Source organism: Oncorhynchus keta, chromosome 32, assembly GCF_023373465.1.
Source record: "Oncorhynchus keta strain PuntledgeMale-10-30-2019 chromosome 32, Oket_V2, whole genome shotgun sequence".
Taxonomy (NCBI): Eukaryota; Metazoa; Chordata; class Actinopteri; order Salmoniformes; family Salmonidae; genus Oncorhynchus; species Oncorhynchus keta.
In genome coordinates, this window is record NC_068452.1 from 8,374,175 (window position 1) to 8,390,349 (window position 16,175).

Below are 16,175 nucleotides of genomic sequence, written 5' to 3' on the forward strand. Positions count from 1 at the left end.
GGGTGATGAAAGGAGGAATCTTTGGAAGCGTATCCTCACTGTGTGTAGGGGTGATGAAAGGAAGGAGGAATCTTTGGAAGCGTTCCTCACTGTGTGTAGGGGGTGATGAAAGGAGGAATCTTTGGGCGTATCCTCACTGTGTGTAGGGGTGATGAAAGGAAGGAATCTTTGGAAGCGTATCCTCACTGTGTGTAGGGGGTGATGAAAGGAAGGAATCTTTGTGTGTAGGGGGTGAACTGTGTGTAGGGGTGATGAAAGGAAGGAGGAATCTTTGGAAGCCTTTCCTCACTGTGTGTAGGGGGTGATGATGAGGAAGGAGGAATCTTTGGAAGCGTCTCCTCACTGTGTGTAGGGGGTGATGAAAGGAAGGAGGAATCTTTGGAAGCGTCTCCTCACTGTGTGTAGGGGGTGATGAAAGGAAGGAGGAATCTTTGGAAGCGTCTCCTCACTGTGTGTAGGGGGTGATGAAAGGAAGGAAATCTTTGGAAGCGTCTCCTCACTGTGTGTAGGGGGTGATGAAAGGAAGGAGGAATCTTTGGAAGCGTTCCTCACTGTGTGTAGGGGGTGATGAAAGGAAGGAGGAATCTTTGGAAGCGTCTCTCACTGTGTGTAGGGGGTGATGAAAGGAAGGAGGAATCTTTGGAAGCCTCCTCACTGTGTGTAGGGGTGATGAAAGGAAGGAGGAATCTTTGGAAGCGTCTCCTCACTGTGTGTAGGGGGTGATGAAAGGAGGAATCTTTGGAAGCGTATCCTCACTGTGTGTAGGGGGTGATGAAAGGAAGGAGGAATCTTTGGAAGCGTCTCCTCACTGTGTGTAGGGGGTGATGAAAGGAGGAATCTTTGGAAGCGTATCCTCACTGTGTGTAGGGGGTGATGAAAGGAGGAATCTTTGAAGCGTATCCTCACTGTGTGTAGGGGGTGATGAAAGGAAGGAGGAATCTTTGGAAGCGTATCCTCACTGTGTGTAGGGGGTGATGAAAGGAAGGAGGAATCTTTAGAAGCGTATCCTCACTGTGTGTAGGGGGTGAGGGGGAGGAATGATGAAAGGATGAAAGGAGGAATCTTTGAAGAACTGTGTATCCTCACTGTGTGTAGGGGGTGATGAAAGGAAGGAGGAATCTTTGGAAGCGTATCCTCACTGTGTGTAGGGGGTGATGAAAGGAAGGAGGAATCTTTGGAAGCGTATCCTCACTGTGTGTAGGGGGGAGGAATGATGAAAGGAAGGAGGAATCTTTGGAAGCGTCTCCTCACTGTGTGTAGGGGGTGATGAAAGGAAGGAGGAAGCGTCTCCTCACTCTTTGGAAGCGTCTCCTCACTGTGTGTAGGGGGTGATGAAAGGAAGGAGGAATCTTTGGAAGCGTATCCTCACTGTGTGTAGGGGGTGATGAAAGGAAGGAGGAATCTTTGAAGCGTATCCTCACTGTGTGTAGGGGTGATGAAAGGAAGGAGGAATCTTTAGAAGCGTATCCTCACTGTGTGTAGGGGGTGATGAAAGGAAGGAGGAATCTTTAGAAGCGTATCCTCACTGTGTGTAGGGGTGATGGGGGAATCTGATGAAAAAGGAAGGAGGAATCTTTAGAAGCGTATCCTCACTGTGTGTAGGGGGATGATGAAAGGAAGGAGGAGTCTCACTGTGTGTAATGAAAGGAAGGATCTTTGGAAGCGTCTCTCACTGTGTGTAGGGGGTGATGAAAGGAAGGAGGAGTCTTTAGAAGCGTATCTTCACTGTGTGTAGGGGGTGATGAAAGGAAGGAGGAGTCTTTGGAAGAGGATCCTCACTGTGTGTAGGGGGTGATGAAAGGAAGGAGGAATCTTTAGAAGCGTATCTTCACTGTGTAGGGGGTGATGAAAGAGGAGCAAGAGCACCCTCCCTGTCCTTCGCCACATCAGAAAGAGTCGAGGCTTTTGATCCAGATCTTTTCAGTCTCCACTCCCTTGATGGGTTCATTTAGATTCCAAACTCACAGCCAGGGTTAGTCTGGTGGCAGTGAAGAGGGAAGAGAGGAAGTAACCGCATGATGGAGATTTAATGAGAGTAAAGTCAATTGCGTAACCCTTCGGTCCCTTTTGGGACATTGAGACACATGGTGTGCACTTCCTTTCCACACAGGGAAATCACTCAGAGAGATAAAACTCTACCTCATCCAATCCAACAATTGAAGTACGTCTCTGCAATAAAAACAAGGAGTAACTGAGTCAATAAAAACACTTTAATAGAGAAACAAATTTTGAAGAACAAAAAACAAAATAAAACCTTTGAAACAAAGTCTAAATCCTTTATCACGACCACCACCAATTGAATTGAAACGAGTGAAAGGGAAATATTCATCATTATGTAGCCCACTCCTGTGGGTCAAGTGGGGGGGTAACAGTTAACAGGTGTGTCATTGATTTACTGTGGGAGGGGAAAAAACAGAGGAGACTGGAGACAAAATGGATGACAACAGGAGATGTGGTTTTACAAAGGCTGAAACACAGTGCTCTCTACTGGCTGGGCTAAAGGCTGCTCCCAAGACAAAACCATCTGTTCAAGTTAGGGTTGTTTTAGGTGTTTTATGAGGGCATAGCGAAGAACTTTCAGAAGCCTTTTACACACGATGATGTGTGACTGGGTGGAGGCTAACTGACATTCAAACTCTGTTGACGACAAACACATTAAAAGCTTCTGTCTCGATGCAAAGTCAGTCAGGTCACGAGTCATGACAACGGCACAAAATTGAGATTTTGAGCAATAAATGAAGGCCTGAAAAGGCACGGTATGGAAACAAGCACAGATCTATTACTTACTCTTGGACAAGATTACTAAGAACAAACACAGAATGGCTCAATCTCTTATGGTTTGGATTTCACACAAATCCGGATCAGACACGGCATAAATTGAGAATAATAAATATTGCACAATTTGGAGGTTAACCAACAACTAATTTGTGGAAAACTGATTCAAATGTAATATCCACTTCTTTGCAAATATTTTCAAAGCTTATAATATGTGCCCCCCCCCCGTATGTCTGGGAGCAACTTTCGCCGAGCAAAATAATTGAGGGAAAACAACTCTTACATGAGCGTTACATAATTCATTGACATGTTAGTAAAATATCATACTTTTTTTTTGTATGTCACAAGTCATTGTACACATCAAACAATATACCAAAATGTTACTGTGTAGGGAGAGAACAAAAACATTTTCATTGTTGTTGCACAAATCAAACGATTTGATAAAACCGGGGATATAAACAAGCCATGTCATCTTGGCATGCACAGAATGAATGAATGAAGTCTTACGTGAAAAATCATTGTTGAACCACAAAGCACCGCTGAAATTAAAATAGATTTTTTTCAACTGATTTAGCGAAGAAACTTAAACAAGGACAAATAATTCCTGCAAGAATGATTTTAAAATGAAGTATTCTACAATAACATGTTGTATATGCCTGCAACAGAAAAACTTTGTAAAAGCAGCCAGACACAATCTTAGAAAAATGAATTTAAAAAGTTATTACTATAAGATGCTGTGACTACCAACACGGTCCAGGTCTTTGAATTTGCATAATTAAAAAGGGCATACCTCTTTTAAACAGCTTCTACAAAATTGAGGCGCTCCCTAAACCTCGTTTGTAAATACCTAGAAAACGCATATTTACAAGTATGTTTTTTGTAGTGATGAATTCAGTGATGAATTCACAACCTCTTGAATCTGGACCTTGGAAAGCTAATGACCAAATATTTAAATAAACTTAAGTCCCCGTAAATGTTTTGAATGATCATTTCAACTGTTTAAGAGATGTTTTTAATTCAGACTAGATTTGCTTCCTGATACTTCTGATTGACGGGCTCCTACATTAAAAAGAATGACAAAATAGTTCAATAAATGTACCAGTTAGAATCCAAGGGTCTTTTATTACAATATACTGAAACAAACCATTAACCAATTAAAAATATATATTTGATGGGGGAGAAAAAGGCTGCAACACAAATGAATCATGAAGAGAGAAAACGGTTTCCAGTAAATGTGACAAATATGGCTATTACTCAAAAGAAAAAAAATCAGTCACAAATTTGCATTTGATAACAATCGTCAATAATTGTCATGATAATTTTATCCGACTGCCAATTTATTTTTTGAGCGTGCACACCAATACAAATGTATAAAGATTGGACAGCTTGATGGTTGTTTGCAAATTATTTGACAAAAACAAAATACCTCACTGATTGGAATGCATGTCAGAAAAGACCTACAAAACAGTGAACAATCTCTATTTTGTGGTTAAAATAACCCACACCAATTGCATTTATTTGTTAAAAATTGAAACATTGAGTCTTCAAAATAAAAAAAACTGAATATTTTTCCTGTCTAAATTTCCAGGGGAAACAGTCATCTAAGCAACCATCTACTCAGAGCAAGAGGCTGGTAGCTAAAAGTGATGTCCACTGATGACACAGAGTACATGGAATATCGGTGAAAAAGACTGGTATTGCAGTACAAATCAGAACCAAAAAGTAACTGATAGTGCTGGTCTAAACCAGACGGTTTTATTTCGGGCCGAAGTCCTACATAAAGCACAAAAATAGTCTACGGTTGCAAAATTCCCAGGTTTTTCAGAAATCCCAGTTGAAGAATTCCAAGTCGGGACGATTCCCTAGTTGCTTACTCCCCTTGCTGATTAAAGAAAACCACCAAACGGGATTTCAGAAATTCCCAGGGAATGTTGGGAAATTTTGTGACAGGATCTTTCTCAATACTTTCTAAAAAATGACCTTTAAAGCTCTGAAGTGGGTCAAAGAAAAACAAGGAGACCATTGACGTAGACCCAACATCTCACTCAACATGAAACAAACACTTCCAACTTGGCAGTGATGCCTCTCTATACCGTCAGACTCCCTCATCAGCCGTGCCTTAGTTATGACTCACGTTACCCATCCACCAATATATGCAGTTGGCCTCAAGTTTCTCCACACCGTTGTTATCACGCAATACGCCTACATCGAAGACCGTGGTTAAACCGACAAGACTAAAGGGAAAGCCAATCGCCCAACAGGAAGAACAACCCTCTTTGGGCCTCAGGTGAAAACGGCAGAGGAAGCACACAGTGGTTCTTTCTGAAACTAGTTTGTCCAAGTTGGAATCAGACAACAGTAGACCTCCCTTTGATGTGGCTTTGCATGCATATCATCTATCCTAGATTTTTCTCTTTAAAAAAAAAAAAAAAATTAAAAAGAGAGGGCCAGTGAAAAAAGGAATTTACGTACAACACATTTGTATAAATGTATAATAAAGTAATCGTTTCTCTGAATGGTGTGTGTTTGCATGTGCATGTTTGTATGGATGTAAGAATCCCATTTACTGCACTAATCTGTCACTGAAGATGATTTTCAGGCGAGAATGTCTAAGGTTGAGGATGAAAAGCAAAACCAAATGAAGTCTAATGTAAATGCTAACATGATACAGGAATTTAGGTACATGTCTGTTGCATACAACTCAGTCATTTATTTTCTTTATATGTACAGATTAGAGGAAAATGTATCTACTTCTATACAATGCTCCATATACTTTATATGAAATTAGTTGACCACTTAGCTTTTTCCCTGTTTACACAACTATTATGAAAATCAAGACAGAAAGTCCAAACACAATTTAAAAACAAAAAACAAAAAAATAACGGGAAAAAAAAACCCTTCAACATAAAAAACTTCAATAAGGGAAAACAGACAAGCAGCCAAGTGGTCAACCAAATGCTGTTTTTAAAATCATTTTAGTTCATTTTTTAAAACTTTTTTTTGCATTACATACATATATAAGTGTACATAATATAAGTATATATTCATATATACATCATGTGTATGTATATACCAGTAATGCATCCATTATATATACTTAAGTTTTACATATTTTAAAAAAAAAAATGTTTATGTCAGATATGTGAAACAGAAGAAAGATTTGACTTTTACAAATAAAAGTTTAAAACAAAAAGCGGGAAACAAAAACAAATAGAAACAATTTGTAAAAGCGGGTTTTTTTTTGTCTTTTTCACAAAAGTATTGCCATTATTCGATTTTTTTCAATTTTTTATATTTTTTACGTATTTTTTTGTATTTCCATATTTTTCTAAGGGTTATTTCTCAGGGGTGGAACTCATTTAAAATAGGAATAGTATCCGTTGCTACCATTTGAACTTCCTATGCTGAGCTCTTGGAGTAGGGAAAGTGGGTCGCTGTGCTTTTTGACCTGTTCGGGGCGAGCTCTGGGTTTGGGTGGGGCGCGGAGGGCACTGGCGTAGGACATGGTGGGGGGTTTTCCAGGGTTTTGGGGGCCCCCGGGGCCCTGGCCGGGCTCTGGGGGGGCTTGCTGCTGCGGCGGCTGCTGCTGCTTGCTGTTGGGCATGAGAGGGGGGAACTGTCCGAGGTGCTGGAGGGAGTGGGCGGGAGGCTGGGCCGCAGCTACTGCTGCTGCCGCTTCAGCCTTCATCTGCTCCTCTGCTGCCTGCCGCAGGGCCTTGGAAGCTACTGGAGAGAGGGAGGAGGAGGAGGAAGGTAGAGTGAGGAAGAAGGATGAGGGAAGAGTAGGAAGGAGGAAGAAAGGGAAAGAGGAAAAAGTAGGGTTGGAGAGATTAGTTTCAACTTCCAAAATATACAATACATTGGGGGTTGCTTGTCAATGTCAGGAGAACAAATGGGCACTTAGTAAGGAAACTGACACTTTTGTTTTTGTCACGCTTGCATTGTTGAAATCATTGACAATGACAGCCGCTTCAGCATGCGGATTCGTCAATGTTAAAATGGCCAGCAGCCTTCAAATTGTATTCACCAGGTCCAACCCTGACGACAACCGTCAGAAATTGAATACCCGACTGGCTCTCACCTGAGTGTCAGACACTGACCAAACCGGACACGTGCGTTGCAAAATAAATGTACACATTCATGTTATTCAATCATTGCGCGCGCCAACGAGCGTATGCGTGGCCAGGCGTTGAAATAGAAGTTGCTTCCATTTGTGACGCAGAACGCGATGCAAGTCCTGCCTCTCCCATCTCCTCGTTGGCTTTTAGAAGTATATGCCCATGTGCCATCTCCTCATTGGTTATAACCACGTGGGTGATTGAGAGATGAACTGAGGTCGGTTGTGGTAATACACCATATTATGAAGGTTAGTTGCCAATCGCCATATAAAGTCCAAAGAAGAAAAAGAAGCCTGGGAGGAGGAGAGATGACTACAAACCATTCGGTTGACCATTTTATGTGTGGATTAATTGTTGGAGTAGAGGACCTTGTGCATTTCAGGTAAAATAACTCAATGTTTATATCCCAGGACAAATTTGATAGCAACAGCAAGCTAGCTAGCTAAATAGGACAAATTAGCTAGCAACTGCAAGCTAGCTAAATTGTCATAAATACTTAATGCTTTTGGACCTGTCCCAAAATTAATATAATTGGTTCAGAGTTGGTTTTGATATTTCAACCTGCGTCTCGTGATCGCGTTTGGTGTGGAGGAGACAAATTCTATTTGCACGTCCGGATTGGCCATGGTGTCTGCTGTCACTATTCTGCCACTGCGAGAGCGTTAACAAAGGCACTGCCAAGTACAATGAGTGCAGTGGACTACACTTAAACCATTATATATTTGTATTTAAAAAATGTAGTGATCTGCACTGTACCTCACTCAGGTACAGTCAATAGAATGCTGAATAATTAGCACAACACTTTGATAACGGTTTCAAAAAGTCATTTGTGGTGCTTCTGATGCGTACCTAGGAGATCCCGGTGTTGGTGTTGAACGAGTGTGCTGGCTCCGTTGCATGGAATGTTCTGGAACGGGCCGGGGCCACCCCCGTTGCCGGGCCACAGCTCGGGCGGGGGGTAGCCGTAGGGGGCGTGGGGGTGTTGGTGAGTGTGTTGGTGGGGGTGAGGGTGTTGGTGGGGGTGCTCCTGGGGGTCTGCCGGGCAGGGCTGTGGCTGCTGCTGGGCCATAACGGCGGCGTTGGCGGGGGATCCCTCGTCTGGGTAGCTGGAGGAGATCCGCCGCTGGTAGAGGGGCCGCCCGGGACCCCTGGGTTCATACTGAAAGAGGGAGAGAAAAATTAACAGAGACAGGTGTGATACAGAAAGGAGGCAAGGTGGGATAGGGAAAAAAAAAAAAAAGTGAAGACGATATAAGTCAATCAAAATCGCCCATGGTACATTGAGAGATCATCCCTTTTCCTATTCCTTTCCTCACAGTGGCAGGTCATTGCTGTAGAAATCACAACACCCTCCTCTGTGCTCCTCTTATTTGTCAACTAGTAACAGCAGGAGTGAATCCATTCCACAACATTCTCATTTCACTTACACAACACATTCACTCTTCAGCCAGAGTAACCATTACAGTTCCCGTAAGCTGGGAACATGCAGGGAATCATGATACAAATCCTGGGAAACTCATGGGAATACCAATAAGACGGGATGAGAGCCACGTGACGGGACAGGCTGAGCCTTCCGAAGAGCAGTCGAGAAAACACCCGTTCCCAAAATTGGACAGTGGTATGAAAACAGAACAGCCCTCGGACCAGAACACCATCCAGAGGTGTTGATGACTGTGGTGAGATGAGCCTTTGGGGAGTGACTGTTAGATCCAACACCCTGTGAGAGACCCTTTTATCTCCAGAAATGTTCGTTGCATTGGGGGGGGGGGGTGTTTAGAATGACAGTAAAATTGGGCTTCTCGAGTGGCGCAGCGGTCTAAGGCACTGCATCTCACTGTTGCGGCGTCGATACAGCCTGGGGTTCGGGCCGTGACCGGGAGTCCCATAGGGCAGCACACAATTGGCCCAGCGCCGTCCGGGTTAGGGGAGGGTTTTGCCGATGGGGCTTTACTTGGCTCATCTCGCTCTAGTGACTCCTTGTGGCGGGCCAGTTGAACTGTGATTTCTCCCACACATTGGTGCGGCTGGCTTCCGGGTTAAGCGTGTGGGTGATATGCGGCTTGGCGGGTCATGTTTCGGAGGACTCATGACTCGACCTTCACCTCTCCCGAACCTATTGGGGAGTTGCAGCTATGAGACAATATTGTAATATCACGAAATTGGGGAGAAATTGCTAGAAGTTGCCGTTATCCCCCTAAAACATTTTTTTTTTTTAGGAGGAAGGGTGAGACTTGACTAGTGCAGTGTTGAGACTTGACTAGGTGAGGTGGTGTGCCATCTCTCCAGGTCTGACGAGCCACCGTCTTGACAGCGTGCTGTTTCTCGTGATCAGGCAGGTTTGACTGCCACAGCGGCATAAAAGACCTAAAAAAACCTTAAGAACGATGTTGCACCTGGACAAATGATCGTAAGTAGGGGAGGGTTTGGCCGGCAAGGATATCCTTGTCCCGTCGCTCTCTTGTGACTTCTGTGGCGGGCCGGGCACATGCACACTGACACGGTGTATGGTGTTTCCTCTGACACATTGGTGCGGCTGGCTTCCGGGATAAGTGGGCAATGTGTCAAAAAGCAGTGCGGCTTGGTTGGGTTGTGTTTTGGAGGACGCACGGCTCTCGACCTTTGCCTCTCCCGAGTCTGTACGGGAGTTGCAAACACTGGAAAGTCCTAACACTTCACCTGAATACACACTGGGCAAATATCCCTTTCAGCCCGGATATTGGCATCCAAAAAGAGCAACGTCTTCCAATAACGTTAATTTCCTGTTCAAATATAATAAAGGAAAATGCCACGAGGTCAACTGGGCTGCCATGTTATCGAACAGGCTAGACAACACAAAAGTAAGATGGAGAGGGCTGCTTATTCACTCTGTGGTCTGACCCAGCTGGGTAGGACCAAAGGTCTGGGTCGTGTTCATTAGGGCATGCAATGGAAAACGTTTTAAAACATAATGCACTGGGAAACGAAACTGAGTTTTGGACAAGCCCACGTAGCCCCTGTCCATTTTCTTCCGTTTGGTGCCTGATAAACAACCCTGCACACACACTGGAGCTCTCCAGGACCAAGGTCGCCCAAACCCTGGACCACACTTTCACCCACAGGAATCCTTTATGCTATGCCCTAGCATCTCCTGTCCTCAGTCACCTGGCATTAATTTTCTACTCTGACAAAGTCAGCAACGTCGAGGGAACGGTAGGGAAATTATTTTCCCAGCGTTAGGGCCCCACGGAGAGCTTCTGAGCAATATGCTGCGCTTTAGCTGATACATTTCTCTCAGTCATTTTTAGGTCAAACAGACAATTACAGAAAGTGAGAAAGGCATAGCTTCCATTTCCTGTGATGTTGTCAAACATTTCTGTATTCAAATCTTGAAATACGTTTGCATGTACCCGTCCGTGTTAAAACATAGCATTGGAAATTAGGTGAAAAGACTGTAGCACAAAACTGTGACAGACAGGGCATACTAGTAATGGTGACAAACAGGGCATACTAGTATAATAGTCACAGCAACGCTATTCTACACACACACACACACACACACACGGGTGGAGCATAGCCCTTACCTCTTCTACATTGTGAAGGGCGGTGGCACCTGTTGTTCTGGGGGAGAGGGGGTGGTAGGGCTCCTGGCCTGGGCCTTGACCCTGCTGCTGCTGCTGTTGGTGGTGCTGCTGCTGCTGGTGGTGCTGGTGGTGGAGCTGCATGAGGTGGACCTGCTCCTGTCTACTGGGGTGGGCCATGACGGGCAGCCCGTAGGGGAAGCCCTGGCCCTGGGCCAGCATGTGGTTCTGAGCAACGCCAGCTCCGCCGTGAGGCCACTGGGCCTCCTGGAGGAGGTACTTGACCTGCGGGGGCGGGGTAGTAGAGTGGCCCAGCTGGTGGGGGTAGGCGTTGGGGTTGTAGAGCTGGTTCCCCGGGTGCTGCTGGAGACCCGGGTTATTGAGGAGGTCCAGCTCGTGGCTGGTAGGGTCTCGGCCAGGATAGGGGCCAGGGGGGAAGGGGCCGGTGTGGTTGGAGGTTGCAGACGAGGGGGAGGAGGGGTCTCCTGGGGAGCGGGACTGGACCTGGCGGTATTGGAGCAGGCGGGACTGGGGAGGGGGCTGCATCTCTGCCAGGTCCCTGGGATCGGGCTGATCCTGAGGGGGCATCTCTCGCAGGAGGCCTGGGAACCTACAGAGAAGAGAAGACCGATACATACCCTTAAAATCCCAAGGGAGTCAAATCAGTAGAAAGAGAGGGTGTAAGAGGTCGAGAGGAGAAACCGACAGAGATATAGTGTGAAAGAGAGCGAAATGGAGAGAGAAAGAGGACAAAGGTTACCTGGTGAAAGGCGGTCCGCCAGCCTCGTCCTCCATACCGGCGCTCATCCTCCAGTTGGCCCGTGCCAGCAGCTGAGGAGGGAAGCGTGCTAGGCCGGGCTGGGCCAGATGGGCCAGCTGCTGGGGCAGAGGGAAGGCCACACCGCCCTGGAGGAAGGGCCCGGGCTCACCCCACTGGCCCAGCCGCGCCTGCTGGCTCAGGGCCTCCAGAGCTAGGGGGTCTGTTGTAGGGAAAGGGAAAGAGGGAGAAGAGAGCAAGATTGTTAGATTATAATGGGTTAGTACATTTTGTTGTTGCAAAAAGCATCATACTGTGACACTTGCTGTATTTTGAAAGTTCTATATTTTGAAAGAGTAATTGCTGACATGCAAAATATTTTGAGACTGTATCAACAGTGGACTAATGAAACAAATCCCAAAAGATCGTTTGAGTGCCATCTGCCTGGGTAGTAGAAGCATTGGAAGACTTGGAGTCATCACCAGATTGCTAAAAGCTAGGCCTGTCTGAGTGTCTTTAGATATGAAAACATCAAAGTTGTGGTGACACGGGGTTGTTTCTCGACACGGTCAAAGTCTCAGATTAAAAACAAGGCATAGCCTACGGTCGCTACCTCACAGCCCAACCAAGGTGTGTGAAACAGAGAAAACAGGAACTACAAAATATGTTCAGACTGAGAATAATTTCAATACATGTCTGCGCAGTTAAACCCAGATGAATGCTGTAGTGTCACGATGTGTTGGGTTTTATTAACAAAACAAACAGGAACACCCTTTTTCAACGGGAACACCCTTTACTGAACTTCCCCTTTCAGAGAATGGTTGAATACAGTCTCAGGTCGACAGTGTAGCATTATTTCAATAAGTTTATTGTTGTGTTTAATTAGTGGATAAAGTTTATTTATTTATTTAAACATAAAAAATAAAAAAACATTTGACATTTTTTAATAATTGTGGTATCCAAATTGGTAGTTACAGTCTTCTCCATAAGGGATGGGACTCGGGAGAGGCAAAGGTCGAGAGGAGGAAGCACGACCCAGCCAAGCCGCACTGCTTCTTGACACACTGCTTCTTAAGCCGGAAGTCAGCCACACCAACATGTCAGAGGAAACACTGCATACCTGGCGACCATGGCAACGTGCATGAGACCGGTCCGCAACAGGACTCTCTAGAGCCCGACAGGGACAAGGACATCCCAGCCAGCCAAACCCTCCCCTAACCAGGATCTCTATTGGCACAGCTAGCATTGCGATTCAGTGCCTTAGACCACTGCACCACTCGGGAGGCCTCCATTAGTGGATAATTTGTAAATTGTTTTCAGAAAGCCATTTCAAATAAAGAATTTGTCAAACACCATTTTCTCTGGATTAACCGTGACTTGAACCCTTCAAAGTTCAAAAACGTTGTTTCCCTATAGCGAATTACGTGACCTTTGCACAACTGTGTAAAATTGATACCAGCCTCAACTTTAAACCAAAAGTGAGGGCCAACACTGATGACTGGATCTCCCACAACAACAGGAGGAACTCACTGAAGTGTCCAGGACCATCAGTTATGCAAATGTAACCTCAGACTGTTGCATAACAAAGATAGTGTGGTCCTTCTGTGGCTCAGTTGGTAGAGCATGGCGCTTGTAACGCCAGGGTAGTGGGTTCGATTCCCGGGACCACCCATACGTAGAATGTATGCACACATGACTGTAAGTCGCTTTGGATAAAAGCGTCAGCTAAATGGCATATATAGTAGTAGTAGTGGGTGTGTGGTCTACCACCACCACCACCTCAGAGATTGTGAAGAAAAGGAAGTTAAAACGAGGTGACCAATAATAACCTTATCTGTGCCCCAGAGCCTCTCGGGCAAAACCATTCAAAAAAACAGACTAAGTAGGAAGAGATTGCAGAGATGCAGCAAAAGCTATACATGTATACAGTGAATAGATCAAGAGGAGATGCACACAGCTACAACACAGCAGTGAAATAACTCCAGGCCATTCCACTGGACAAGTCATCTCACCAACGTCTCGTCCCATTGGGAAAAGGGAGCTTCCTTCTTTGCACGCAGGCCTTTATTTGTCACTGAACGACAAGAAATGTTCTGGACAAGACATTTATTTCCTTAAACTACAAAGTGTCCATCACCCCTTTCTATTGAACCAGTGTCTTACTTTACAAGAAAGATGAGCCTGCTCGGTGTTCAGTTTGGACTATTTGCAGCTTGGATGGTTGGTTCCTGGGGTTGGTTGAGTAACAACTGTATTCTCTATGAGAAGACTATTGAGAGTTCATTGACCCTAACTGCACATATGGCAACCTCAGTGCCAAGTGCTGGGATGTATGCGACCTCAACCTCTCCATCATTCCGTCAAACTACCATGCCCTCTGTCTTGAGATAAGAGAAGGTTCTGTCCTGCAGTCTGGCGCTCTGCCTCAATAACCTCAAGAGCCTTTACAAACAGGGCTGTCTGCCCACGATTCTTCCACGAACCTGGAGGAACTGTCTATTAATAACTAAAGGCTTTCAGTAATGGCACCAGACGCATTCGGCGGGGGATCTGAAGAAACTCAAAGTCAACACCTGTACACAGGAACTCTCCGATTTGTTTTGTAGGATTGTCAATACGTCACAGTCATTGACGAGCCTGGACTTGATATCAGACGGGACAGTAATTTTGAGACACCAGAACTGCTTTGAAACAAAAAGGAGCCGTTCTTGAGCTTCCTTATTTCTATCGTCTTCAAGAGGCGTTTAAAAAAAAAAACATTCCCCAATGCACGTCATTTAGAAGAAGGAGCATTCAAATGCTTTGAAAACATCTCATCTCTGTATTTACCCACTATTGATGAGGCACAGAAACAGCTTCTGCAGCCTGGTATTAAGAGATTAGGTTATTTTCCCTTTGGCGAGAAAAGCATTTCCTTCGAGTCAGTTTGTGAGACGGTTTTCAAACTCACAAATCACACAACTTGAATTTGATCACTGTAAATTCAGGAACTACACCACATTTTTCAGTCAGAAAGTGCTTGGGAATAAAGACGATAATTCTGGTTGGATTTCATGCCAGCATAAACTTGAGCTTGATACATTATTTGAAGAATGTCACCAAGATGACTTTCCCTTTTTGACAAAGCTGAGCTTGGGTATTCTTTGTGACACTCAAAAAGACACCCATCATCTGGCTGAACATCTCAGCGGTTCTGTTTCACACATTTGGAGAGGCTGGATTTAGCAATCAATAAAATCACCACTATTGTCGACTTTACATTTAATGGACGTGGTCAATTGAGGTTCCTAGTGGTATCAAGATCTCACAGATTACCAAGCACATTTTCTATGGCCTGCGAAGCTTGGAGACCCTAACACTGGAAGATAACCCAGTTGTACACGTCGAAGCTCATGCTTTAATCCACCTTACTTCCCTAAAAAGAGTATAGCTTTAGGAAACTTTCTCCAGTGAGCCAGAGCAGTGTAAATCTGACGTACATTTTTGGAATCTTCCCTCAGGGTTTGAAGTACATGACAATATTCTCAGTGGGGTACACCCTGACCATTATCATTGGCAGCGACAGCACCCCAAAACCAGGCTTGTCCCTCCAACTCCGTACTTCCAAGACAGCTGTCAGCCTCACGGGCAAGACAGAGTGCCTCCTGTGTGGGTCTCACTTCGCAGCAAAGTACTTTCCCTCCCTGCAGGAATTTGACTTCCAGTCGAAGCATTATGCCAAGTTAATGGACATGACTGACCTGAACAGGATTGTGCAGTTGAGGTATCTAAAGCTGGAAGAACTGGACATTTCGCTGCAACCAGGGCTGGCCATCATGTTCCACAAGGTGACCAGGCCGGAGAGCCTGAACCTTATCGACTGTGGAATCCTAAGTCTAGACAAGTTTGTGAGCCGGGCCCACCACTCCCTCAGGCAGCTGGCAGTGCGAATCGATGAGTACACCGTGATGGAGAGCTTCCCAGAACCCCTGACCAGCCTGAGGTACATGCTATTCGCAGACCCTCACCTGTACTACAGCTGTGAATGCTTGGCTAATCACCTGGGCCCAGAAACAAAAACAAGTTCAGGTCATCTTGTTTCAGGCCAGAGAAGCGGAGCTGACATGCAAAAATGCTAACGGTATCCAGAACTTTGGCAGATACTTTGAGGCCAACTGTACACTGGACCTGGGATTTTTCCTGTTCCTCTGCACCTATCTGGGCCCGCTCCACTTCATGCTGGTGGTCCTACTCCATCAGCGGGCTCTCTTCCACATTGCCCGAGGCTGGCTGGAGGAAGCATTGCGGAAGGCCAACCCCAGGTACTGCTATGATGCCTTTGTGTCGTACAGCAGAAAAGACAAGCGTTGGGTGGTGGAACAGCTGCTGCCCAACCTGGAACAGAGGGGGCCTCCCTTCCTACGTCTCTGTCTGCACAGCAGGGACTTCCAGCTAGGGAAGGACATCATGAACGACATCACAGCGAGCCTCTATGGCAGCCACCACACCCTGTGTGGGGTGAGTGGTCACTTCCTGCGCAGTAACTCGTGCTTGCTGGAGCTGAGACTGGCCACTCTCCATCTGCTGGTGGAGCACAGGGACTTCCTCATCCTGGTATTCCTGGAGAACATCCCACATAGGCAGCTGTCTGCCCACCACCGTCTGGCTAGAATGGTCAAGACCAGAACCTACCTGGACTGGCCCCGGGACACGGCCCTGCAGCCTTCTGGGACCATCTGTGGACCAAACTGGCCCCTCCTGAACCACAGCCCAGACTAACGCAACATTTATACCTGTATACCTACCTGTACCACAAGAGTATTCAATATTTACAGATGTGAAAAAGCACAATTTTCTTTAGCTTCTTTTTATTTTCAACATTTACAGATCGTTTGCTATTTTGTTGTTATTATTCTTCCCTTGCTTTGAATAAGCCTCCCGGGTTAGAGGGGACAAAAATAAGTATCACTCGTAGAATTTGAACTCTAT

The 16,175-nt window shown here is 45.5% G+C and overlaps 1 protein-coding gene and 1 pseudogene across 1 annotated transcript in view; one reads left to right on the forward strand and one right to left on the reverse strand.

Annotated features, from left to right (window-relative positions):
• Positions 1-2,191: 2,191 nt before the first annotated feature.
• Positions 2,192-16,175, reverse strand: part of LOC118364982 (probable helicase with zinc finger domain) — a 58,915-nt gene continuing 44,931 nt past the window's right edge. The window contains 4 exon segments of the mRNA XM_052490161.1: positions 2,192-6,501; positions 7,743-8,052; positions 10,454-11,060; positions 11,211-11,430. Of these exon segments, the coding sequence (XP_052346121.1) occupies positions 6,131-6,501; positions 7,743-8,052; positions 10,454-11,060; positions 11,211-11,430 (1,508 nt within the window). The 3' untranslated portion in view covers positions 2,192-6,130.
• Positions 12,953-16,171, forward strand: LOC127914463 (toll-like receptor 13; annotated as a pseudogene).